Below are 26577 nucleotides of genomic sequence, written 5' to 3'. Positions count from 1 at the left end.
TTCACGATAAATCCAAAAACAATATGGCGGCGAGTCGTTTAGGAATGACGTAGATCCGTGAGGCATTGCAGGTGCAAATACTTGGCGCGGCTACGTTGCCGTTTGACAAACAACATGGACGCTTGCTTGAGCGTGGAAAGAGAAGAAGAAAGACTATCGAAGAAATACAGCAGTATAAAGGAACATACGGACTCTTCTTTGACAGAATTGATCAACCAGATCTCTAATATTCAAGATGAGCTATCAAAAGGTAAAATGGAAGCTTTGTTCTCTTATAGTTGCAGTAAATAAATTGATGGAAGATAGATAACGTTACATTTTTGATGTTTTTGATAAGCTGGTACGACGTTTTGATTATAGTTTTATGATATTGTCAACGGGGTACAGCTCTAGTCGGTAAACAGCCAAAGAAATCCATTTAGTCAATAAAATGTGAGAAAAAAAAATAGATTTACCCGGTAGTCAGTAAACAGCAGAAAGTAGATAAGTCAATTAAGACTTAATTAATTTATATGATTTTATGATTTTTATACGCTGTAGATGGTCTCCTTTTGCAAAGTAAGCCGTGATTGAAATGTCAAATTTAAGCTGGTTTAAACTTTCGTTCAACATCAGTTCAAGATTTACATTGTTTTCGAAAATGTTGAATGGCGTTAAGGCTGTTTGAACAGTAGGTTGAGCAATATTGTACAACAAACACTTGCTCACAACAATTTTCTCAGAGTGTCGGCACTATGTTGGAACCATTTCCAATGGCCTCTGCACAACTTTCTTTTTGCTTCCAACATTTGTGCAACATTCATTCAACTTTTGTGGAAGGAATGTTGGTCAAATATTGATGCTGTTTAAACAGAACTCTATAGGAATAATTATTTTCTGGAATGTTTGTCATGTTGCCTTTCTTTTTTCCTGCAAAAGAAGTCACAATTACCCTTCACTTGTGAATACAAAAACAACAGAACAGCATGTTTTCAAACTGTATAAGATTTACATGCAGATTTTATTTCTTAAGTTCAAAGAAGAACTTTTTTTTCCATGACAAAGAAACCAAAATGGTCCATTGAATCTTTCATTTTCTGTCTTTAGACAATGGATTTTCTTGACTACATCTAAAGACACTTCTCCACTGATCGACATATTTTACTACACATTGCTCTTCTGACGTAGTTGTAAATCAAATACATTATAAATCAAATGAAATTCTCTGAAAAGTTGACAAATTCAATAGCTTTGAATGAAATTTTATAGGGCATAAGAATATAAAAAGAATTTGAGTTTAAAATGCAATGACTGAATTCCAAACCTTTGATTATTAAACTCATCAATAACAGATGAGTGTGGGCAAGGTCACTGTTAGGTTGGGTAATGTTTAAGTAATGGACGATCACTTGATTCTTTTCACATATATATGTAGACAGTATACATGTAAAATATGTATTGTAAACAACTAATGAAGTGTCAGGACCAAATTGACCTAAATCTTACAAAAGTATCATTTGTGTTCACAGCAAGTAAAGATGATGAAGTATCACCTTTACAATTACATCTCCTGAACCAGTCATCTAGGAAAGTGAAAGATACAGTCTCAAAATTAGCTACAGAGCACAAAGAACTGCATGGAGGGATCTCAAAGATTGGAAAAGCTATTGACAGAGTAAGCAATGAGGAACATTTACATATCTGCTAAGTTTAATAATAGCAGACAATATTTTTGTTATGAATCAGGTCAATATGCCATTTCTGAGTTACCGTTTGCCTCTGTTTAAATTAAAATGAGTCCTTATGCAGAGCTTTCCATACAAAAATGAGTGTGACTTGCATGGCTTCAGGGTAAACAGGCTTCGAGTGGTGCTTCTTTCTCTTTGTCCGTCAAGCAAGATGCAAAAGAAAACCGTGAGAAAAAATGGCCATGCAAGATCCTGGGGGCAAGAAGAACATTTTTTCTTGTGGTTTTCTTTTGCGTCTTGCTCGACAGACTAAGCAAAAGATGGACGACTCGTAGTCTACAGGGTAAATTGTAGGTGAAACATTTTTTCACAAGATTGGTTTCACGTGAAGGCTCATTTTCACATAGAGGTAAACAACAATTTGAAAATGGCTATTCCTTTGAAAGTTCATGAGAAACTGCAACCAGTGTGAGTATAAGAGTTACCTATTTAAAGAATCTGTGAGATGGGTTTCTCTTAATAATTTGGAGAAAAAAGGGGAAACCATGTGAAGAACTGGTAAATTATTGACATTATCACTGGTTACAGAAATTGTGTCAAAATTCGTCAGAATTCTCCATTTTTGTCATTGGGTACGTTTGTGGGTCAAAATACAACTGAGGATAGCCATGCAGCTGACTGCTGCATGGTTGGGAAACTGCTAGTTGATGAAAATTCTCTGTTCAGTTGAAATATACACTGTAGTTCTTTCTTATAATGGATTCTTTGGGTAGCCTGCGAACGCAGACGTATTTCCAGCTGTCACTTGGTTCCGCTGAAGAATAACGTTTGCGAACCCGAGCCAGGAAACAATTTCTGTGACATAATGACTTTTGTTTCTCCTTGGCTTATCAGATTCCATGATAGAATGTAACTCGAGCTAAACTGAGCTAAACTCTGGCTTAGAATTCCTACGTCACAGAAATCGTTTTCTGGCTTGGGTTTGCAGACGTTAATTTTCGGCGGAACCAAGTGACAGCCGGAAATACGTCTGCGTTTTCAGGCTATTCTTTGGATGGACTAGCAAATTTTTGACCAAGTGAAACTATGGTCATGATGTCATTGTTTTCGTTTTTGCTCAAGGAGTGATCACATATGTTTAAGAATCTCCTTCTTCCTTTGCAGAATTTTGTCATAGACAACACAACATGTAGCCAGCCAGGAGTGTTTGATGGTGAAAATGCATCTTTGTTAAATGAGGTCTTATGTGAACACCTCTTACGACAAGGGAGATTAGAAATTGCTGAGCAGTTAATAAAGGTTAGACAAAAATTTATGGTTTCTAATCTAACATTATTTTCTACAGTCAGTTGAATACCATGGTCTATTTTTCTGCTTCAAGAACTTATTACATGTACATACTGTAAAGTTTGCAAATGCAACTGCCTGAGTCTCTCTACTTACCACAGTACAAGACGCAAGAGGTGAATGCATTGAACCTGGTCAAAGTGATTGAATAATCTTCTTCTTCTTCCTGGGCGACTCACCTCCTTCAATTCTGAAGATTCTAGTGAGCGTATAAATAAAAAACTACAAATTAAAATAAGGCTAAAATGCTATAATAAAAACTAAGTAATAATAATAATAGCAATAATGATAATAATAATAATAATAATAATAATAATAATAAAGTCAAAGTCAACATCGTTTGGTTTGGCCTTGGTCAGGCGGCAGGCTTTTATTGAAGGCCGTCAAGTTTGGTGCATTTACTGTTTCATTGGCCAGGCTGTTCCACTCTCGTATCGTTCTCGGGAAAAACGAGTACATGTGGTAGTCTGTCTTTGAGTGTGGAATTTTGTACGCATCTGAATTTACGTGCCGTGATCTCCTTTGAAGTGGAGTCATGAACTCTTGTGCGTCCATGGCTATCAAGCATTTATGAATTTTATACATCATGCAGAGTGTAAGTGTCTGTCTCCTAGTTTGGAGGGAAGTCCAGCTGAGCTCATATAACATGTCCCCTACGCTGGATGTGTTGTTGTATCTGCCAAGAACAAATCTTGCTGCCCAACGCTGCACCATCTCGAGCTTATAGATGTTTCCCTGTGTGTAAGGATCCCAAACGGTGCAGGCATACTCGAGGGTAGGTCGGATCAATGTTTTATAGGCAGTGGACTTGAGTGCAGTAGAGTTAATCTTTAGATTCCTTTTCAGGAATCCAAGAGTTCTATTAGCTTTACTTGAGCTGGTGTCGATGTGTTTGTTCCATCTCAGGTCTGATGCTATAGTAACTCCGAGGTATTTGGCTGAGTCAGCCATTGCTAATGTCTTACCATGAAGAATATAGTCATTTTGTACCATAGCACGCTTGCGCCCTACTCTAAGTACTTCTCACTTGTCTGGATGGAACTCCATTTTCCATAGGGTTTCCCATTCGGCTAATTTGTCTAGGTCTCTTTGGAGTACTTGGGTGTCACTGTCTGAGTGGATGGTCAGGTACACAATGGTGTCATCAGCAAATAGCCTAATGTTAGAGGCAAGGGATTCAGGTAGGTCATTTATATAAAAAAGGAATAAGCATGGACCCAAGACAGAACCTTGTGGTACACCAGAAAGTACTTTGGCGTCGTCTGAAAATTCTCCTTCAAGGACAACTCTCTGTGTTCTGCCACTTAGGAAGGATTGGACCCATCTGTTTGTCCTACCGCCAATTCCATAATACTTCAGCTTGGTAACAAGACGAGGATGGCTGACTTTATCAAATGCCTTACTAAAGTCCATCACCAGGATATCCGTCTGTGATCCAGCATGCATAGTGTTAACTAGGTCGTTTACGAATCCCAAAAGCTGTGTTTCACACGATCTTCTATCCCTGAAGCCATGTTGTAGGGGGTACAGGATGTTTTGGTTATTGGCGTGCCGCATGATTGAGCTTGCTATGATATGCTCCATCAATTTGCTTGATATACACGCGAGGGAGATAGGCCTGTAGTTACTTGCATCATATTTAGAGCCCTTCTTATAGATAGGTGTGATGTTGGCACATTTCCAGTCGTCTGGGATTTCTCCACTTTCATACGACTTCTTAAATATGATAGTAAGAATGGAGGCTACAGGTTCTGAGAGCTCCTTCATCACTCGAGGTGTTATACCATCCGGTCCGGGTGCCTTATGGATTTTAAGCTGGTCTAACATCCGCTTGATTCCTGCCCTAGTTATTTGGATGTCGTCTATGGTGGCAAACGGCGATGACATCATCGGTATGTCTTGTGTGTCTGGATTGTCACGTGTGAACACTGACTGGAACTGCATGTTTAGGATATTAGCTTTATCTCTGGGATGAGATATTGTTGTGCCATCTTTCTTCAATGACCCAACACCCATACTGTCCCTTCTGCTGTGTTTGATGAAGGACCAGAATCTTAATAGTCAATACTCAGTAATTAATTTGAAACTCAGCATAAATTTGGCAATGTTAAATTAATTAATTTACAGATGGTGTCAAATTGTAAATTATTGGTAATATTTTTTGTGGTACATTGTTTATTTTTGTTGTCTTTTGTTGTCATCAGGAGGGTAATCTACAGATAGATGATACACGGAAAGAACCTTTCACAGAACTAAACAGAATTCTGGAGGCTTGTAGAGAGAGGAACTTAGACCCAGCTCTGGAGTGAGTACATTAAATTACTTCCTGATTAAGAATTGTCTATAGTAAACAGCTGACATGATGATGATCATAAGGTGGCTTGTACAATATTTTGAAGCATCTTTACCTTGCATGTGTTTTGATCAGTACATGTACATGTAACTATCACTCTTGATAAATGCGCGTTACTGAATTTACAAAGTAACCTGTACCAGTGTTTGGGGTAGCAAATGTCTGTCTTGTATGTGTCAATAAGATGGCTCATTTACTTTCTCGCCATACTCAAGCTTACATGCACAGTCCAACCCTTGTTAAGCGGCCATCCTTGGGGAAATGGATAATGGCTGCTTAAAGGGGGCTGGCCATTTGATAGGTGGTTGTTTCGTAGGGGTTTGACTGTATTGATACTCAGTTGCAATGAACTTGGCAGCTGAGTAATAATTTAATCCATTCCTGTAATAAATGCAGACAGGCTAATGTGGTTTGTCTTGTTATGTTTCAGATGGGCACAGGCACGACACATGGAACTCAAAGTGAAAGGAAGCTCCCTAGAATTCAGACTTCACAAATTAAAATATCTTGACCTTCTTAAAGAGGGGCGACACAAGGAAGCTCTTGAGTATTCAAAACAGTTTGCAAGATTTGCTTCTGACCACACTAAAGGTAAGAGAAACTTGATGTTTTGTGATGATAAATAGAGGATACTACATGTACACGGCTGGGCAGAGATACTAAATTCCTCTTCAAGTGTTGAAAAATATTTCACAATTGAGCAAAGCAAATGAATGTTCAAATATTTTTCAACACAAGAAGAGAAATTTTGTACCACCAAGTGACCATGTTATGTTCTATTTATTACAGAAACACCAATGAAATACCAAACCATTTCACTCTCAGTGAGAAAGGTGTGATTTATTATGTAACCATAGCAACAGTGATCTTTTCACTTGTGAAGATAACATGTTATTTTCTTTTGTGAAGATATCATGTTTTTGTGCAAAAGCTCACCTGTTATTTCATTGGTGTTTATATAATAATAGCTTTTAAGAACATTAATAACAAATGTTCATACACCTATATGTCAGTGCAGGTTAAGTTCTGCTATGTGTTGGGAGTGGGCGAATGCTGTGTCTGAGCCACAAGCGATAGGATTATCTTCGTCTAAGCCTTCTCTCACATGAATGCCAAGTTGAGTTTGAATTGAAAAAAGAGAAATCAAATTTAACTTTGCAAAATGTTGAAACTTAAAGTTAGAACCACCTTGCACCTCCATAATAAACAGCACATGAAAGGGTTTCATTCAGATGAAAATTACTTTAGGACCAAGTAGGCTGAACTTAACAGAACTTATCTGGTCCACAGAAGTACAACAATTGATGGCATGCCTCCTGTACAGTCGCACGGGCATTGAAAAGTCTCCATATGCTTCATTACTGGATCCTGTTCACTGGCTCGACATCTGTGATATATTTGCTAGGGATGCCTGTGCACTGTTAGGTCTGTCATTAGAGAGTCCTCTGCAGGTGTGTATCACAGCTGGCTGTGTTGCTCTACCGTCACTCCTTCAGATCAGACAAGTTATGCAGCAGCGACAGGTCACGGGCGTGTGGACATCTAAAGATGAACTCCCAGTAAGTGAAAGCTTTAAGTTTGCCTAGTGAAGGACCTCTCTTTGAATTAATCCAACACATTTTAGTTAACAAAGTTTCAAGCAGGGAACTATGAACAAGGGAAGAATAATTTTAGAGACCCGAGAGGACCTCTCCATGACATGGTGATGTTGCTTATTTTGTTTTTATTGTACATTTTCAGGTTGAAGTGGATCTTGCTCCCCAGTATCGCTACCATTCACTGTTTGCTTGTCCGATTTTACGACAGCAGTGTACAGATGCTAACCCTCCAGTTAGACTGTCGTGTGGTCATGTAATCTCCAGGGATGCTCTCAATAAACTCACAAATGGAAACAAGTAAGTTATTTACGACCCACAGTCGTAATAGTGTGACATGAGGGGTCACTAAATCTGTTTACAGCATGTAATCAAAGTAAGCCATGTTTGAGTAGCTTGTTGCCTCCTTAGTTATCAACTTGAAGGCAAGTTGATAATTTACGGTTTGCTTTAGCAGTGCTTCGTGAACAAAGGCAAGTTATAAAAGAAAATTTAACCACCATAGAAAGTTTGGAAAGGCACTTGTAATCTTGCATTGACGAAGGACTAATTGTTTGTTAATTTTGTTTGATGTGACACTGAATATATCTCGGATGTGTCGAAAACGAAGACCCAAAAACGAAGACCGAAGACCTAAGACCCTGTGGTCTAAAACGAAGACGCTGTGGTCTAAAACGAAGACGCTGTGGTCTAAAACGAAGACCCACTGGTCTAAAACGAAGACCCACTGGTCTAAAACGAAGACCCACTGGTCTAAAACGAAGACCCACTGGTCTAAAACGAAGACCCACTGGTCTAAAACGAAGACCCACTGGTCTTAAACGAAGACCCACTGGTCTAAAACGAAGACCCACTGGTCTAAAACGAAGACCCACTGGTCTCAGACCTTTTTTTTGTCTTCAGGAAAGACTATACACTAGGCTAAATTGCTTTCGTTTTTGTAGCGCATAAATTAAAATGTCATCTGAGCGCGCGGCAAACTTGACAGTTGCTTTATCTCAGTCGGTACAACGTGTCAAATTGCGTAACGCAATGAAATTCCAACAGTATAGAAATATACGTTTTAGTGACGATTTTAGTATAATTTGTCGTCACCATATGCATTTGAAAAATAGAATATCGGTGACGACAAATTATACTAAAATCGTCACTAAAACGTATATTTTTATACTGTTGGAATTTCATTGCGTTACACAATTTGACACGTTGTACCGACTGAGATAAAGTAACTGTCAAGTTTGCCGCGCGCTCAGATGACATTTTAATTTATGCGCTACAAAAACGAAAGCAATTTAGCCTAGTGTATAGTCTTTCCCGAAGAAAAAAAAAGGTCTGAGACCGGTGGGTCTTCGTTTTAGACCAGTGGGTCTTCGTTTAAGACCAGTGGGTCTTCGTTTTAGACCAGTGGGTCTTCGTTTTAGACCAGTGGGTCTTCGTTTTAGACCAGTGGGTCTTCGTTTTAGACCACAGGGTCTTCGTTTTAGACCAGTGGGTCTTCGTTTTAGACCGGTGGGTCTTCGTTTGAGACCGGTGGGTCTTCGTTTTAGACCACAGGGTCTTCGTTTTAGACCAGTGGGTCTTCGTTTTAGACCACAGGGTCTTAGGTCTTCGGTCTTCGCTTTTGGGTCTTCGTTTTCGACACATCCGAATATCTCATCTCACCACAAGATGTTTACTTTGAAGAGTTCCAAAGGTCCCATATTCAAAACCACAATTTTCTACAATTCTTCAGAAACAAATTGTTCTAGATCAAAGGTTTTCATCCTAAGACTTAAAAGTTGATTATTTTCTTTCACTAGAGTGAAGTGTCCATATTGTCCGCTGGAGATGACTCCAACCGATGCCCGACAAATCAATTTTTACTGAGGGATGCACCACCTGTCTTTCCCACTCCATCCATCAAGCTCTGTGTTTTATGGGACATTGAATGTTTCCTGAGGACATTTGCTGGGTGGTGGGGTGAGGTTGTGACATACTACACCATATATTTAGTAAGCTATGATCAACTCGATCTGTGACAATCACGTCAAAACTCTAAAACTGGACCAAGACACTTTCAATGGTGAAATCTTTCCCAGGGTTTCTCCCTAAAAAGGGGACTTGACGAATGCGAAATGTCTCTGAAAGAGAATCGGTGCGAGCACGTGTATATTATGACTGAACAAAACCCAAAATGATAAATGAGCAAATATAACTTTGTTCTTTCTGTACTGAGAAGATTTTCTTCTTTCTAGCAATTGGCAAGTTAGACTTTTTTTTCACAAGTAATACATTTTGTATGATATTGCATGTGTTAGGGACTTGGGTGGCTGGCGGGAAACAGTTTGGAAAAATACAAATGTAATTAAGGAGAGAAATATTTATACTTCAAAAACATGAACACGTATTTTCTGGACATCGTTGTGATTTCATTTTTCAAACTGTGTTCTCCTAAAGCATAGTGACGAGATGATTGTATATATTGTACAGATTTAGAGAAATAAATATACCACGAAAACGGAACTATCATTCGAATTTGCTCAGCTACACGATTCGGAACGTTGCAAACTTACTACCGCCGTCTTCCTTTCGTAATTTAATGACTCTTTCTTTACACATTTTTATTTCGAGGAAAAAACTTGTTCTTCATTAGTTAGAACGTATTTTTTAAAAAATATAATTATAAATAGTCAATTCAATTCAGTAGTTGCTGTTTACATATAAATTGCCTTAAATGACCTTAAATATCCCAGGGCATATAATTTAGCTATTTTGTTATTTACATGTAGCTTGGTGCGTGCACGCTATCTGGTAATTAGTCCAAGGTAAACAAATGGGCACCCTTATGAAATGAGTTGCGGTCATGGGATTGTCTTCAAATGGTTATGGAAGTATCTTATGAAAACGCTACCGTTTAAGGGGTTATAACTTTGGCCTGAGACATTTTTAATTATTTTTAAAAAGGTCGATTGAATGTTGAGTACCACGGTTAGCACGAGTTTTGTTTCCCTTGGGTTTTAGAGGCTAGTAGCATCCCTAGTTCCTTTCAGTCGTTTTATACAATAAATGGTAGCAAAATAGGAAATTAACCAATTATATACCACAAAGATTTTGTGTCTGTTCTATATGCTCTCCGTATACAGCAAATGCAAAAGTTAACCCGATCAGAATGATTCATCAGTTGTGTTCATTCTCGTATTTTCCTTGAAAAAATTCAATAAAAACAGCTGCATTAACGCTGGCAAGCGAACGTTGTCTCAATATGCACAGAATTAACGGACATAACAAGTTCAGTTGCTTCGTTGCCTCGTATTTAGTGTTAAACAATAGCATGTCAAACATTCAGCTGTTATTGCAGGTTTGTCATTTTAAAATCATCCTAAAAATGCTTCGATCATCAAACTGCAGTCAACCTTCCAAGGATAGTGTTTGTTACAGCAGTTGTCGACCACCAAAACTAAATTGCCTTGTAAGGTAGACGTGGTTGCCCCGAAGACGTTTAGACATGCGCTCTCGAACTGCTGTCGAAACACTCTGTTTTCTTCATCCCATCTTGCAAACTTTTCCAAGACTTCTCGTGTTAGAATCTTGCTCTCAGACATGTGCTTGACCTGGTGATCAGATAATTTCGTCACGTTAACTTCTGCGTTAAAAGAGGTAACTCAAAAGCAAGATGCCAGATAGTACCAGTTAGCAATCGTTTTCGAAGTGCTTGAAACACAAGTGCTTTGAGCAAGATTTTTTTGAAGCATAAAAATCAATAGAGATCTGTGGTGTTGAGATTATCGTCGTGTTTATTTGTGGATTTCAATCGCTGTTCATTCGTCAGTTCCTTTTGAATATTTATAAATAGAATAAGTTCCATTTAAATACCTAAGTCATTAAACATTAATTTCCATGTTGCGTGAAATCGAGCAGGCGAAACAACAGGCTTCTCACGCAAAGTTTGGAATTGTTTTTCCAAAGTTCGTATTTCTATTTTCACGGTTCGCACAATTTTTCTTACTCGAAAAGAAGAAACAAACGTGATGTTAGTTATTGCTACGCCCTTTCCGCGTGGTAGTGAAGTTTTCCTCGCTAAGGTCAGAGTTTTCGTTTAGTCTTTTCAATCGTTTAGCCTTCAGTTTCTTTTTTTAGTTCTCCTTCGCGTACGTGATTTTAAGACATCTGTTTTTTCATCCGGTTTGCACGGAATAATTGGTTAGTAACGTGTAGTCGGTGGAAAGAAGCAGGCGTATTTATTTCGGCTTTTGCATATTCTTGAACGTTTTTTTCTGCTTGCATCAGTGAACGAATTGATCTATTTTCATTTCTTATTTTTATTTTTTGGTCAATTTGGTATTTGTGTATCACTTTGTGCAGTAATCAATTACTGCGCTAGCCATAATAAAAAATTAAAAACCAAAGCAGTTTGGATGTTTTCGTGTGGAAGCTCGGTGACCTTCTGCTTTTCGACGATAATTATCCCCAGTAGCTACTTTTGTACGGTTATGACGTCATACCGATAACCGGTCGTGTTTTCTAAGAAAATTCGTGGAACGATTCTACTACATTTTGTCCCTTCTTATGTTTATCAACGTAAACCTCGAAGAATCGAAAACCTTGCTAACTGTTTTGTTAAGAAGAGAAAATGTTAGCGCCGCAAAAGCACGAAAACAAAAGTACATGAAAGCGTTAACGTGGCAAGTCCTAAGGTTGACACCACTTGTTTTGTTCTCGTTTTTCTCGGATGCTTTTTGTTTTGCGGTTGTCGTGGAGGATAATTTTAGTCCTTTGTTCCTCAATCCGCCGCGAGACTAACGCGCTATGATAAAGAGAGGTGTCAACAGCACGTACGGAACTTCTAAAGATAGGAGAAAAACGTCTCTTCTGGCTTTCACTTTACCATTTGCAAACTTCACGTGGCTAGCAGCAGGAGCAAATCCCATTAGACACATGCTATGGTGGATGCCGCCAGAATCCCTTTATGACTGAAATATTTACGTTCAGATGTATAAAAAAAAACTAATAAATCAACTGATTATCATTTCAGTCAAAGGAATTCTGACTACTTGTCAGTAAATCTCGACTTACTATTTGGGAAAACTTGAATGTTACAGGTAGAAAGGGGATCGAAAAAATGTATTCTTAGAGATCAGGATTTCGTGTAAGAAATAATATTTCATTATGTTATTTTGGACGTTTTCCTTTTAACCATTTTATTTTTCAAGTCCGGCTAAATTTAGAAGGCAGTTGTGATATTTGCAAAACTGTCACGTTTGAGTAGTGCCTTTAGATTTCAAATCCTGTTTTTGTAAAGTCGCTCGCTTTTATCTTTCGGTTTACGAAGAAAACAATAAATATTAATAATAGGTGGATCACCTCAGGGTAAAATCAAAGACGTACAAACCACCTTTGTCTTGAATCACTCAGTTTGTTTTCTTCGGTTTGACGAACCTTCCACAAAATTCTATAATATTCCTGTTCGCTAATTATTATTTTTGTTGTAACCAAATGTTAAGAACATGTGCTCTTGTGAAGTCCATTTCCGCCGACTGTTGCATGACATGTTCCCCTTGTCCTTTTGCAGTCCGTTGATTTTATGAATTACACAGCTGAATTATTTATTATAAAAACATACTAGTTTACAAACGTACTTGAATCCAATCCACTTTGACTGAGCCTTTTTCGTGTAGTTTCGTTTATTGGAAGCCACTTTAACAAGTTTTGCCGTGAATTTTTGGTCAGCCCAAAAGCTGGCGATTATTTTGCAGTCCACGAGGAAAAAAATAAAGAGAATATAAGTTCGCATGACCTTACAATAAAGATACTATCTGCCTTGTCTGTGTTTTGTCTATTGGACTATTTGTTAATTGTTGCGTGTTTCGAGGGGGCCGATCGGACGTAGCCTCGGTGAAGAAACTCATTTCCAACAGGTCTGAACACTGATTTTCATTGTCATTCATCGAGTATTTCATCAGTGTGATCCCATAGATTCTATTGTGTGTGGTTTATTTGGAACTCCTTTCAGTTGGGCAAGCAATCAACGCTTATAGCTGGAAATAGAATGATGACGTGTTTCGTGTGACATCCGCTAGCTCAACAATAGAACTTAGGTGCTCCAGAACCTCCGGTGGGTGGTGCTAAATATAGATCGACAAAGGAGTGGCGCCTAGGACTCTCTCAGATTGCAGTAGAGCGCCCGATTCTAGTCACGTCTCCGTCTGGAGTGACTCGGAACAGATGTGTTGCGAATGATATGCTCTTGACAGATTGTCTGAGAGAAATTCCTTGTCAAAAAAACGTGGGCATTGTTTGGATTGTCCTTAAAACGGCAAATTTTCGGAATTCTGTCTAGAAGTACCCTGCGCTGCGAGTGACATGAGTGAGCAGAACTCTTCTCTTCAAAGCACACACGAGGACACCGCGAAAACCATGCCCGGGAGAGCTAACAACAGAAGGAAATCAAGCTCAAGTTTTTTGACCCGTTGTCTCTTAGAGGAATACGCAAAGCTAGAGACCGAGGCTGCGGTGTGTAAGACGCTTTACGAGAAGGCTTACGTCGGTGCGTACGGCTCCAAAGATCCCCTCTTAGGCCAAGTGTTGCGCGATGTCCTACCAAGAGACTCAACTATAGACTTGTTTTCTCCTCGTAGAAGAGACATTTGTCAAGCATTTGTGAGCTTTTTCGGTTGAGTTTACTTGTAGCCGAGGATTATCGATGGAGAACGCACATGAGTAACTTCCTAGTGACATATTTTTGGCGCGTAGGCAACCGACTAACTACAGAACTGATTTGGTTCACCGCCGGCTGTGTACAGTGCGGAGTACAAGCGAGGTTCGGTAAAGGAAGCAGTTTGTTCCATCAACAGAAGCCTTTGAACGCGTGGATTTATTGACTGAATTTTATTGTTTCGTCTTGTGAGACTAATTTATTGTATATTATGAGGAAAATTGCATGATTGTATTGTAAATCACCGGTTTATATTAACTTCACTCTTGAGTGACTTGGAAAAACAATTTGTTATTTTGATAGAGACATGTATTTTTTGTGGCACTACTATCTTTTTGCCTGACGGTATGTTGGCCTGTAAATAATAACTATTTATACTTTCAAGTTAAAATACCATTAGTTGAAATAATAAAGCGAAGTGTGATTTTATCTGCTGATTGTGCAATGACCAATAAATCCCTGAGGATTGTAGTGTTGGACGTTTATAATAAGTCTATAATTAAGTCTATGCCGCGTTGTTTTTCCAAGACGAGCTTAAACATTCTGATAAGCTCGAACACGCAACGCTGGATTCCAATGTAGAAAATTTATGTGCGTTTGGGTTTCCTCGGCTTCCGCTCTTTTTGTTGCCCGTACGCTCTGATAATCGCAGCAAAAAGAAGAGGAAAAAACGGGAATGCCTTTTGTATACTGTATTCGGGAAATACCCGCGGGAAACGCGCTCAAAGTCGTAAAATTCGTCCTGTGCTGAAGGACTAGAAAAATAACTCGATAACCAACACACCGAAAAGGCGTTTGTTTTTGGTGTTGCTTTTCAACGAAGTTAAAATCACTTTACATCTTGATCAATGTACAACAGCCCCACTGATAGTAGTTACATTTTTTCCTCACTTCTGAAATAGTTCTCAAACCTGGCCACACGCGGCGACTGATACAATTTGAAATTGCATGACTGGTTAAGAATTTTCTCTCAAAAAAGGTACTAGAGGCATATTTGTGGTTTGCGGTATATTTATATTTGTAGCTCCAAAGGATCGTTGTGCGACCTCGAACGAGTCTGAAGCGAGAGTAAACATTCGTTTGGTGGTTTGTTGTGCTTGACCCATGTTTAAGATTTGAGTCCACTTTGAACAAGAGAATCTTGCATCCCTAAGCGCATTACCGGAGCATTGAAGACTTGGCATTTTATCAAAGAACTTTCCCCTAAGTTCCTCACTTGTTTTAAAGTGCACTGAGACAGAAAAAAGGGAACCGTGCAGTACTAAGTTTTCCGTGAAGTTTTAATACTGAGCTTATTGTGACTTAAAATATCGCAGACGAACAATTATACCGCTTCCTTCCTACTGACTTCCCCTTGTGAAAGCGATTAGAAATGGGAAGGAGAAAGGTGACGTGGGCGATCCCAGTACCGAACTTTTTAAGATTCGCTGGACTGAGGAAGAACCATTGCAGCGGCTTATATCCGTTAAATCTTCTTTGCTCTCTTGAACTGAGGTAAGAAAATCACTGAAGATGATAAATGGGCGAAGAAACGTGAGTGAATGCAGTGACATACTGTGCATGCCTAGCCCGGCTGATATGACACTTGTGCACGTGCGGCCCTATCAGTGGTGTGAGGGAATTTTCCGATACAGTTAACGTGGTTAAGGCGACTTATTTTAGGACAACTCCCTCTCCTAACCGTTGCATCTGGGCGACGTAATAACGCTACTCGAAGTACATCCTTACAACACCTAAATCCAAGTTCTTTCGGAATTAATATAAGGAAAGTTTGCCCGACTATTACTGGGTGCTGTCATTGGATGCTATCACTGGAATGATATTCCATAATGGGCCCTTAATCTTTCAGTTAAACCATCTAGAAAACTATTTAAGAGACCACTTTACCAGTATTGTTTCGTTCAGTACTAAGAAGTGTAGCATGGACTATTGTGGCATCTTACATTACTGTTTGAATTCAGTCTTTTCCTCTCTTTTATTAAGGTTTCCTTTTTCTCCTTAAGTAAATGTAATTTAGTTCAAGGGCCTGTAATTCAAGTCTAACTCATTTTCTCTTCCCCATTTCTTCAAACTGTAATTCATATAAACAACATGAAGGGGAAGAATTATATTTAAAAAGCTTCCACTCCTGTATAATTTACCGTACTTGTAGATTGGAGGCCGTCGATAACATACATGCACTTTAAGCGTTTTTCGAATTTTTTCCATGTAATTGACGTTCTGTTTCGTCAACACCTGTCTCTTAATTTTTCTCCACTGTTCTAACTAAGTTTTAATCGTCAGTCGTTGTTAGTTTGGAACGGACTTCAAGTAAATTAAACTGCCACTTTCTTATTTTAAAGTTTTACAATTTGACTATCTGTTTCACGAGCGGTTCAAAAGTACTTGAAATCCCTGGAGAAGCTTCCTCTTTTACTGAAGTACCGTTCTGTCATTTAGCGCAAAAATGCATACCTCTGTGCTCGATTTTTAGAGGGTTTCTCTCAGACAAACATATAAACAGCTGAATTGTACAAGAACTACTGAGTTTATATACACCTTCACGTTGGTCTACAGATAAGGGGCAAGCCCAGTTCATCCTCATGATAGAGCAAGGACTGGGCACTGTAATTGAGAAAAAGAGGTTTTCCTGAAGTTGCTAAGGGAATCGAAAAAATAACTCTTTCCGTTGAACAACGTTAGAATCCCGTGAAAAGAGCGTCTAAAAGGATACGCACAAGACCTTTTTACAACTTCCCTTCAGATCAACTGAATCAGTACACATTGGGCTTACTTCTTCACCATACTTGAGGATCTTTTAACTTTTAACTGACACTATCTTTGCATATTTGCTCCTTAGCAATCTGAACCATTTACTGATCAAATGGTGGGTATAGAATTACCAGAAAAGTTCAATAAGTAGCCAATAAGGCACGGCTTCGCATTTTTCGACCAATTTTTTCTGCCCACGGAAGGCGGTGTCCGCAAAGGCGACGTGAGGTTAAAGTTGAAAGTTGAAGCATAGCATCAATTGGATATGAACGATAAACATGACCACCATACATTCAAATGCAAAAAGATTCTATTTTTAAATCCCATTTAAAATTGTTGCGTAATTCCACATGCACAACATTCACTCTCAAAGAGACGTTGGAGATCGCAATCTGCCACTAATTAATTTTTCAAAATTTTGCGATTTTTCCTCGTTCTATAGGTAACCCTGGGGAATACGTTCTTCACAGTTTAGAAAAAAAAGAAAAATTAAAAACGATCTCTCCTAAACATTTCCCCAAAAAGCAAGATTTGATCATTTTTGGTAGCTTTTCGTTAAAAACAATACTGAAGAGATAAAATACTAGGTATGCTAAGAATTAAAAGTAGTTTATTTGGAATTGTAACTCTCATGAATTGGTGCTTTTTTTGCCTGATATGTAGGCAGAGTGGAAATCCTTGGAACTAAAATAATGGCATAAATGCCCGCTTCGAGGAAGTTATGAAGGGAATGTAAAAATGTAGTGTTTCGTTTGATTTACTATCTTTAGGACTGATAATCGACGCTCCGGCCGGTAAAGTGAATCTTTCTATAGATTCAGTCAATCAGACAGACGCTGGCCGGTGTCACAGTGATATGTGTATCCCCGTGATATGTGTATCCCCGCACACATATCGCTAGTGATATGTGTATCCCCCGTGGGGATACACAAAACACTGATACGCGCCTGGGCATTCAACGAACAAAATGGCGACTCGGTTGCGAGGTTCCAACGAGCGCTGTAAAGAGTAGGAGAAACCAGAAATGAATTCACGCCCAACGGAGCAGATTAGGATTTCTTGAGTTTGGTTGAGTTCCAACCGACTCGATTGTATATCTGACTAAAACTTCGAACGGCGGATACACATATCATTAATTATTTCATGGCGCAGTGATCTCAGTGTGTATCCCCTAAACACAGCCTTTAGATTGGTTATCTTGATCTACCTGATCGAAGAAAATGGCCAATTATTGCCGAAACGTGCTGGCAGCTTACTCGCAACGACGTTTATACCCAGGTTGAGGTTTGCGGAGTTTGCAACTCGAATGTCTAAATATCTAAACTGAAATCACGTGCAGGGGATACACATATCACTAATTATTTCATGGCGCAGTGATATGTCTATCCCCATAAACACAACTGTTATAATATAGCGCATCAACGTTGTTAAAACTGCAGGCAATATTAGCACCCGACGTTTTTACACGGCTTGGGTTTACTAGAGTTTGAAACTCGATAATTCCACTAAAAACGCGTGCACGCGTGCACGGGATAAAAGGGATACACATATCACTGATTATTTCATGAACTAGTGATATGTGTATCCCCATGGACACAGCTGTCATATTGGCTTTCTACCCAAGAAGAAAAATGCCCATTACATTTGCATTGTCAAAACTGGCTTGCTAGAAATATTCACACCCGGCATTTATTCATAGCTTGGGATTTCTGGAGTTTCACTGACCTCGGTTGTACACGACCGCATGCAGGGGATACACACATCACTAATTATTACATGGCGCAGTGATATGTGTATCCCCTGAAGACAGCCGTTATCTAGGCTAAATGCCGAAGAATAAACGTCGATTGTTATGAAACTTGTTAGAAATGTTCACAGTATAGTAATGTATACAGCTTGAGACTTAACATAACTTACAAAAAGTCGAACTGAAAAGCGGGTGCAGGGGATACACGAGTGCCACTAATCATTTTATGGCGAGCGGGTCGAAGCAGTGATATGTGTTTCACTCCACGAATAATTCAGATGCAAACAAGGCGATGAACAGTGGAGAATATGCGTTACTCGATGGGTGAGAATGCACCGCGCAATTAATATCGTCCTAGAAATCCCGTACCGTGAAACTCAAATTGATATATATCTAGATCCATTTGGTGTTCAACTTTAAATTCATTATATCCTGCTCGCAGAAATCCAGTTAGGATCAAGAACACAATTCCAGCAGCAGATACGTATGCTTTTTCAACTACAAAAATTGAGATTTGTGTTTTAAGTCTGTTTGGGTTAGTCGTTCGTCCAGTAAGCGACCGGACGACGAGAGCGCTTTCAAGAAGGATATTGTTATTTAAAGTAGAGGGGAGCGGGGTAGGGGATACACATATCACTGGTCGCCATCTTGGAGGGGATACACATATCACTAGTGATATGTGTGCGGGGATACACATATCACGGGGATACACATATCACTGTGACACCGGCACTGGTTATGCGTGACAAGGAATTTTGGGGATGTGACCTGCAGGTCGAGAATGTGAGCTAATGTGAGCTGGATAATCTGCTTTAAAAAACTTGTCAAGTTAGCACTTGTGTCAAGTTTCATGCAACCTAAGAAATGCCGTAAAAATCCTGTAACCATACCCAGGTTTGTGTTTGATTTTGAAAAGGTTTTCTTACCCGGGCTAATTTTAATTTTCGATAGCTCAGATTGCACTTAAGAGGAATAGCGCCGCTCAGAGGACTGGGTCTAGATGACCCCTAGCAATGTCGGGAAGTCTGGTTCCCAGATTCCCAGTATAAACTTTGATCAAAATGGCGGCTCTTAGTTCATCCAGAAGATGGAACAAATTTCGAGAGGTTTTATGGTTTTCATGCAAGTGGAAAACGAGAGAAATTCAGCCTGTATGTAGAAGATTCAGCACGGAAACGAAAGAAATGGCTAGAAGGTTTCCTTGGAGTTTGCTTGGTTCGTTAGCTGTCGGTGTTTCCCTCGGATATCAAATACCTAAATTGTTGAACAAACCCAAACGTCATCTTTGTAACTTCAAAGTGGAAGCAAAAACAAGTGATGAAAATAATTCGTCAAATTCAGGATCACCTCCCCGTTCAGCGACATTCAATTTCATTGCGGATGCTGTAGAAAAAGCTGCACCTGCAGTTGTGTACATAGAAATCACGGGACGACACGCGGGATTCGGGTTTAGGGGTCATGTTGGTCCTACTAGTACGGGTTCGGGATTTATAGTGACTGAGGATGGCATGGTGCTTACAAATGCTCATGTTGTGGAAAATGCTGTTCATGTAAATGTTAAGTTAAGAGACGGTAGATCTTTTAGTGGGACTGTTGTTGATACTGACTTGGAAAATGACCTGGCAGCTGTGAAACTGGTTTCACAAAAGGTAAGCTTACATAGGTGTTAAAGGGCTACAGTCAGCTTTGGGACTGTGGTGACATGGGGTCTGTTTCTCGAAGGTCCCAAAAAGTTTTTGCACCCGAAAAGCCGTAGCAAAATCTTAAACCTTATGACTTCAGAGCTGTTTTATGCACATGTTCTTAATATAAACAGAGGTTCCCTTCATACAAGAAGTTTCAGGCATATACACCTCTCTGTCTTTAAATACCGATTAACTAAAAATGGCATTGTGGCCCGAAAAGTTTCCAGGGCTTTCGAGAAACGAGCCCCTGGACACTAGTTTTCTCACTTTGAAAAAAGTTCACCTCAACCTGAAATCAAAGTACATCTAGAAATCCGCTTCAATCTTAGCAGTGTTTTGCTTGATTTCAATCGTTTACTGAAAAACCTGTTTTTGAGTGTGCTTTTGGTCATCCTATGATATTATTTTTATCTTATTTGGTTAAAAACAGAATGGATTGTGTCTGTGATATGCAACTTAACTATGAAATGGTATCTAATCAGCTGACTGTGTCCCTTTAAGGCAATTCCTCTGAAATAAAAGTGACAATAGAGTTTTGTTCAAACTTTTTCCACTGAATATTTGTCATATGATAACTTCAATTTTGAAATAAAAAAGGGGGGTGCCCATGCTCATTAAGGAGCAGTGAGGAATTGAAAATGCCCCATTTTGGCATTATTTAATGCTAATTATAAGCACGCATTCCCAGTCATTGTAACATCTTTGTAAGCCTGGACTCATAAGATCACGCATTAAACTACAGTCAATACATTGTGTCGGACACAAATAAACGTTTAAGTTTGATTCAGACAGAAAGCTAAATCCTTGATTAAAAATTTGAACCAAATTTCTTGACGTGGTTACCGACTGCAAAATAGATAAAACCACAGTGTATCTGCTATTTTTCTTATTTATTCAATTTCCAGCATTAGAAATTAGATCAATCTTTTCACACGCAAAGTTTATGATTAGTTGATTACAAGGACTGGAAAAAAAATTGGGGTACCCATGCTCGTTGGTGAGCTAGAGCCATTTTTCAACTGACAGAGCTCAATATCAAGGCAAATCCGTCATGTTTTCAATATGTGCGTGCACAAACGTACGCTAATGATGGCATAAATTATGCGCAGTAAGGATGCGCAATGCAAATCTGAGGAATGACCTTAAGCTTGATGAAAAATTCAAACTAATGGCCACCTATTGATTCAGTAACTGAGTACACTTTGTATGCCATGATCAGGGGTGCTATACCTGTTGTTTGACATGTAATGTCAGGTGGTAACGTTTATTATTATATGGCTTGTGTTTTTAGCAGATGTAATATACACTCTGATTGGCTGCATGTAGATCTAGGGCATCATTTTCCCATTATGCCCACACACTGATTAAGGGCCTGCAAAAACAAAGCAAAAAGCCTTAATAATAAACAACTTATTGATCTTGCATGTTCGGTCTTTATGGGAAAATCTCAAACCTCGTTCTTGCTGTATTGAGGTTTGAGATTTTCCCTTAAGGTCATTCCACTGAAATAGAACCTGCACTGAGATTTTTGTGAAACTTTGCCTATCGATTGTTTATATTATAGGAACTTAAATTTTGAAATAAAAATGAGGGGTGCCCATGTTTGTTTAGGAGCAATCACTTTTTTATACCCATATAAATCCTTATAATAGCACCATGATTGTTGTTACGATTGCTTGCTAAATTCATGATTCTGATGATTGCTTTTTGTTGTACACTGAGAATTGGTCCATATTTATTTTACACAGAGAAATTTATTACTCAATTGAAAACAACAGAAAAAAATGATAGGTTACCATACTCGTTGGCGAGAAAATGACGATTTACCTCTATGGCGAGGTCCAGCTGTAAAGAAAAAGCTGCCATTTTTTATGCGCGCTTACTAATCACACGTGAAATTATGCGCGTAGGGATGTGCAGTGCAATACTGGGGAATGACCTTAAAGACCTCACAGTTGGTCAATGTGTGGTTAGCAGTTCACAAGAAATAATTATTAAAACAGTAGTGATCTTCATGGAATAACAGAACTTGGTGAAAATTATTTAAAGTAAAGAAAAGCATCTATTAGCTCTGGGATTATCCTGTATATTTTTTCTTAAATTTCGGAATTTTGTGAGCATTTTTTAATGCCTTAAAAAAGCTTCCCTGTTAACAATTTCGGTCCCTGGAAATATGCAGGAAATAACATTTCAGAGAGTCCAGTTTCAAAAATTTCTAGAGGGAGGTCATGCCCCTGAACCTCTCTAGAAATTTGTGCTTTGAGCATGCATGTTCCTGCCTTTAGCGTTTACATCAGCCTGTTTAACCTATGAACCTGATACTTGAAATTGTTACAGAAAAAGCCTGCCATGATTGGTCGAAAATTTGTACTTTTAGGTCAGAAAGGATAAGTTATTATACTGGCAGGGTGGTTAGACCCTGGGGTTACTCCCCTCAAAGTACCCGTGGACATTAAAATGAAAGTTTTCATCAACATGTTTCAATTAATTGAAAGTTTTTATCAACATGTTGTTTCTAATAATTTTGTCCACCTGGGTCTTGTTATCTAGAACAGGGTATCCATATCGAAAACTATTCCTAGGATGGGAAAATTTCAAACGCATCAAAGATTTGAATTAACAGCAATGATTTATTTTGACTTGGGTGGAACATATCCACTTAAAATTAGACCTACTCAAGTACACCCCCCCCCCCCCCCAAGGAGTGAGAGCGGGGGTAAAACCTTTGAATATGATGTACTCATGCAACCTTGCAATGCATTAATTTGCAATGCAATTAGATTGGTAGTATGCATTAATTTTTCTGGTATATTAGGTAGACACAATAACCACCTAGAATGTTGGAAGAGCAGGGAAAAGTTTTGAAGGCATGAACTAATGGCAAGTGATTTGATACAAACTCAGACACAAACTCTTATTCCATCATCGTATGAGGAGGTGGAGATGGTGTCTTCTCTAACAAAGGTCACAATATGAAGTCTTCATTGAAGTAACTTATCCCAGATGCTTTAGGTAGTTAGCTAACAGACAGCGCAGTAATATTTTCCATGGACTACAATTCCAAAAACATGTAACTTGTTCTGTTTTATTTCTTTCAGGATCTTAAGTTTCCAACTCTAACCCTTGGTTCATCATCTTCAATAAGACCTGGAGAATGGGTTGTGGCAATGGGCAGCCCTCTCCAGCTGAGTAATACAATAACAGCAGGAATTGTCAGTACTGTGCATCGAGCTGGGGGAGAGATTGGACTACCAAACAGAGAGATGGAATATATCCAGACAGATGCAGCCATAAATGTAATTCTGAATTCCATTATATAGAACTGTCTATTAACTTTGCTGGTTGATATTCATTGGGAAAAAAGTTGCTGGTCTTTTAAACCCAGCTATAGTATAAAGGCTTCCCTTCCATTGTCTATAATAATTGAAATAGGTGGTGAAATGATGGCATTATTTCAAGATGAATATTTTTGTTATATCTTTTTGAAGGTGGGAAACTCTGGAGGACCTTTGGTTAATCTGGTGAGTCAATTGACTTGATGTTAAAGATACACATTTTAATCTGCTTCCCCTGTAATAGAGTACTTAATGAAAATACACAATGAGAATTCTTTTATTCTGCAATGATTGGCTGAGTGCCGATCGGTACGTACATACATACATACATACGTTTATTTGATAAGTAGGTTTAAAATAAGCAACTGTACAGCTGATGTGGACCTACTACCAACTTCAGTAATGTACAGTAATAGCAGAGCTCCAGCGGCCCGTAGGTCCACCAATTTGCAAGCGGAGCCCCATAGCCATATAGGAAAAAAAGGAAACCCATGAATTGATTTTCTCATGGTTATCAGGGCTAGCAGTATCGCTTGTAGGCGCATACGCATGACAATAACAACAGCAGTGACGGAGTCGTGCAAGGTGGCGGCCATACACCAGCAGCCTAATTGGTTGACAGAGACATGCAGCCTTGGTTTATAGCATACTTCTTTGATATTGGAAATCCATGTTATGGTCAGTTGACACCTGTCAAAACAAGGTATTTGCTGAGCAGTATCACGTGACCATGTTGCATGCGGGCTCAAGTTTAGAGCTCATCAAGATCACATGTTTTTTGAAGTTGACTGTTGACCAAGTGCTGGTTTTTGTTTGGATTGCAGGCTCGTGTCAGGTTAACTTGTCACAATCAGGGACAGGTTATTTGGAAGACAGTTAATGCTAACCCAGGATTAAAAGTTAACCAAATATAAATTTTTCTTGTTCAAAAATGTTTTTCACTTCTTTTATTTTGTGTAGTTTGAGATTGTTCAAACTCAAAACAGAAGGCCAAACAATATAAATCAAAAACCACACCGCAAAGTTACAAAACTCAAGTCAAAATTCTCCCTTATGCTGGGTTAGCTGGCCGGGTTAGCTTAATCGGGCTTTGAAAAACCCGGCCCAGGAGCTCTGCTTTTAGGCTTGGCTAAATCTATATACAGTGTATTACCTTCAAACCTCAACTCTTCCCCTTAGGGTAGTCTTTTTGTGTTTCTTACAGTTTCTATCTACTGAAGTTGGCCCTACTGCTAGAGAACTTATGCTGTCTGGCACAGCACTTCAGACTACTGAATACCTGCCAGCCACCTCACCCCCACATTGTAACAACCTCAGTGTGGTGGTCTGGGCCCAGGGTGCAAAGAGAACCAATTTTGGGGCTTGCCTTTTGTGCTTGCAAGCCATAACTATGATGTACTTGCCTAAAAATCATTCTCACCAGCCCTGAAAAGTTTCATCTCTTACAGTACTTCAGTAATTTGAATTTCCCCAAAACCCTTTCGAAGAAACCTCAAAAACAGAATTCACTAGCCCACTACAAAATCTACCAGCAGAGGGCTATTGGACATGACTTCCTTTTGCACGCTGGGACCAAGTAGAGATCTGACAATATTTTCTGAAAGACCATGAATTGGGCAGCATCTGTAGTATTTCACTTTGGGAGATTGAAATAAAAAAAATACAAATACAAATATTTCAATTTTCCCTTTGATTAGGATGGCCATGTTATTGGCATCAATGCCATAACTGTGAGATTTGCTGCTGGAATTTCGTTCTCCATCCCAATTGATACTGCTAAAGACTTTCTGTCCCAAGCTATAGAGAGAGTAAAGAGTGGTAAATACGCAAGCAGCAGCAGTAAAACTTCAAGGAGAACACTAGGTCCAAACCAGCGCTGGTATATTGGAGTCAGTATGTTGACATTGACTCCACAGATTCTAGAAGAACTGTGGAGGAGGGACCAAAGTTTCAACAAAGTTGAATCTGGAGTGTTTGTCCCACAAGTGAATTATGGATCCCCAGCACATAAGTGAGTACTTGTGGAAGTATGATTTGTAAATGCTGTTAGTAATGGCTGGGATTTAACATGTGAAAGAAAAGTAAGCAAGAGATTATTTCAAAAACACCACCACACCAAAATTTACAAACAAGTTTCACATGGACAACATCCATTGCCCAGTTGCAAAGTAAATCAGGTGCATCAAATGTTATAGAAGTGTATCATTGAGTCTGAGGAAACAGGAAACAGTTTTGTGCATTTTTTTGGATGATTTGTATCCAGTGAGGGCTATTTCAACAACAATCATCCAAAAACACACTGGAAATGTCTAGTGTTTATTGTTTGTTTGTTTGTCCTCACTATAAAAGTGTTAATTGTCTTTTTGATAATTTACCACAATTAAGAGTTTTGTCCAGTAGCCCATAACATGACAATAATATATTAAATAAAGTAACCTTATGTTATAAATTTAATCTCAAGATGATGGTTGATATCTTTTAGGGCTGGTTTGCAACCTGGTGACATCATAACCAAAATGAATGGCAAGAACATAGTATCAAACAAAGAAGTGTACCGGCACGTACACAAAGGCGAAACTCTTAATGTAGAGGTTAAGAGAGGTGACCAGTATCTCAAATTCACCATCCAACCTGAAGTTGTGGGATAACGGTGTCATAACCAAAATAGTGATTATTATGCTCTTGTGCACTGCAAGGGTGAGACAGGCTTGATCAAAACAAGTGTAGCACATGCAAAACACACTTTCCTCCCTCTTAAAAAATACACTCATGTACTTGTTTGAGGGCGAGACAACAACATTTCAGATTAGAACAGAGTGTGCATGTACTTGGGGATTACAAGTAGAATTTAAATTCTACCATTTGAACTTATTTCTTGCAATAAACACTAACCCCTGCACCACCCCCTCCCTCCTCTAAGATGGTAATCCAACAAGTACATTGTATGTTTTTAGCAGCACTTTGTTATGTTTTATTGTATATTAGATATATTCTTGAAAGGAAACAAGCATTAAACTGATTTAACTTTAAGGTTATGGACATAAACTATCCCTGATATCTACTATATGTGCACTGGTTTCTGAATCGAAAAAATCTGCCTTCAAAGATTAGTGAAAACAAATACAGTCCCTGGCGGTTTGTTGGCACTGTTTTAAATTGTTCAAATTTGCCGCTTTCGTTGTGTCACACATTATGACAAGGCTGGGAGTATTGTAAGACAAGTTAACTGGTTATGATAATGACATGTATATTGTCCTTGTCCAAGTCATGGTTTGTGATTTGTGTCATAAGTCTACCTCTCTACCTCTCTACTCCCCTTGCCACCTACCACCCATCAAATTATACCAGTCAGAGGAATTACATGACCACCCACAAAATATCTTATGTAGCTACAGTTTCTCCACTC

At 38.9% G+C, this 26577-nt stretch overlaps 2 protein-coding genes and 1 pseudogene across 2 annotated transcripts; 2 read left to right on the top strand and 1 right to left on the bottom strand.

The window, feature by feature from the left end:
- Window positions 1-98: 98 nt before the first annotated feature.
- LOC110048602 (E3 ubiquitin-protein ligase RMND5A-like) lies at window positions 99-14082 on the top strand. Its single transcript, XM_020754370.2, has 8 exons — window positions 99-250; window positions 1509-1654; window positions 2832-2966; window positions 5219-5319; window positions 5798-5958; window positions 6658-6926; window positions 7108-7262; window positions 8762-14082. The coding sequence occupies exons 1-8, from the start codon at window positions 115-117 to the stop codon at window positions 8826-8828; spliced, it is 1170 nt and encodes a 389-aa protein (XP_020610029.1). The 5' UTR covers window positions 99-114; the 3' UTR covers window positions 8829-14082.
- On the bottom strand, window positions 3183-4261 carry LOC149118352 (uncharacterized; annotated as a pseudogene).
- Window positions 14083-17042: 2960 nt separating the features above from the next.
- Window positions 17043-26201, top strand: LOC110048615 (serine protease HTRA2, mitochondrial-like). The gene is made up of 5 exons (XM_020754384.2): window positions 17043-19800; window positions 22935-23132; window positions 23325-23357; window positions 24869-25182; window positions 25654-26201. Exons 1-5 carry the CDS (start codon window positions 19213-19215, stop codon window positions 25817-25819), a joined length of 1299 nt encoding a protein of 432 aa, XP_020610043.1. The 5' UTR covers window positions 17043-19212; the 3' UTR covers window positions 25820-26201.
- The last annotated feature ends 376 nt before the right edge of the window (window positions 26202-26577 follow it).

This window comes from Orbicella faveolata, unplaced genomic scaffold (assembly GCF_042242905.1).
Source record: "Orbicella faveolata isolate gen_17 unplaced genomic scaffold, um_ofav_v1 contig_1, whole genome shotgun sequence".
Taxonomy (NCBI): Eukaryota; Metazoa; Cnidaria; class Anthozoa; order Scleractinia; family Merulinidae; genus Orbicella; species Orbicella faveolata.
Note: the sequence above shows the minus strand (reverse complement) of the source record. Positions and strands in the feature narration are given on the sequence as shown.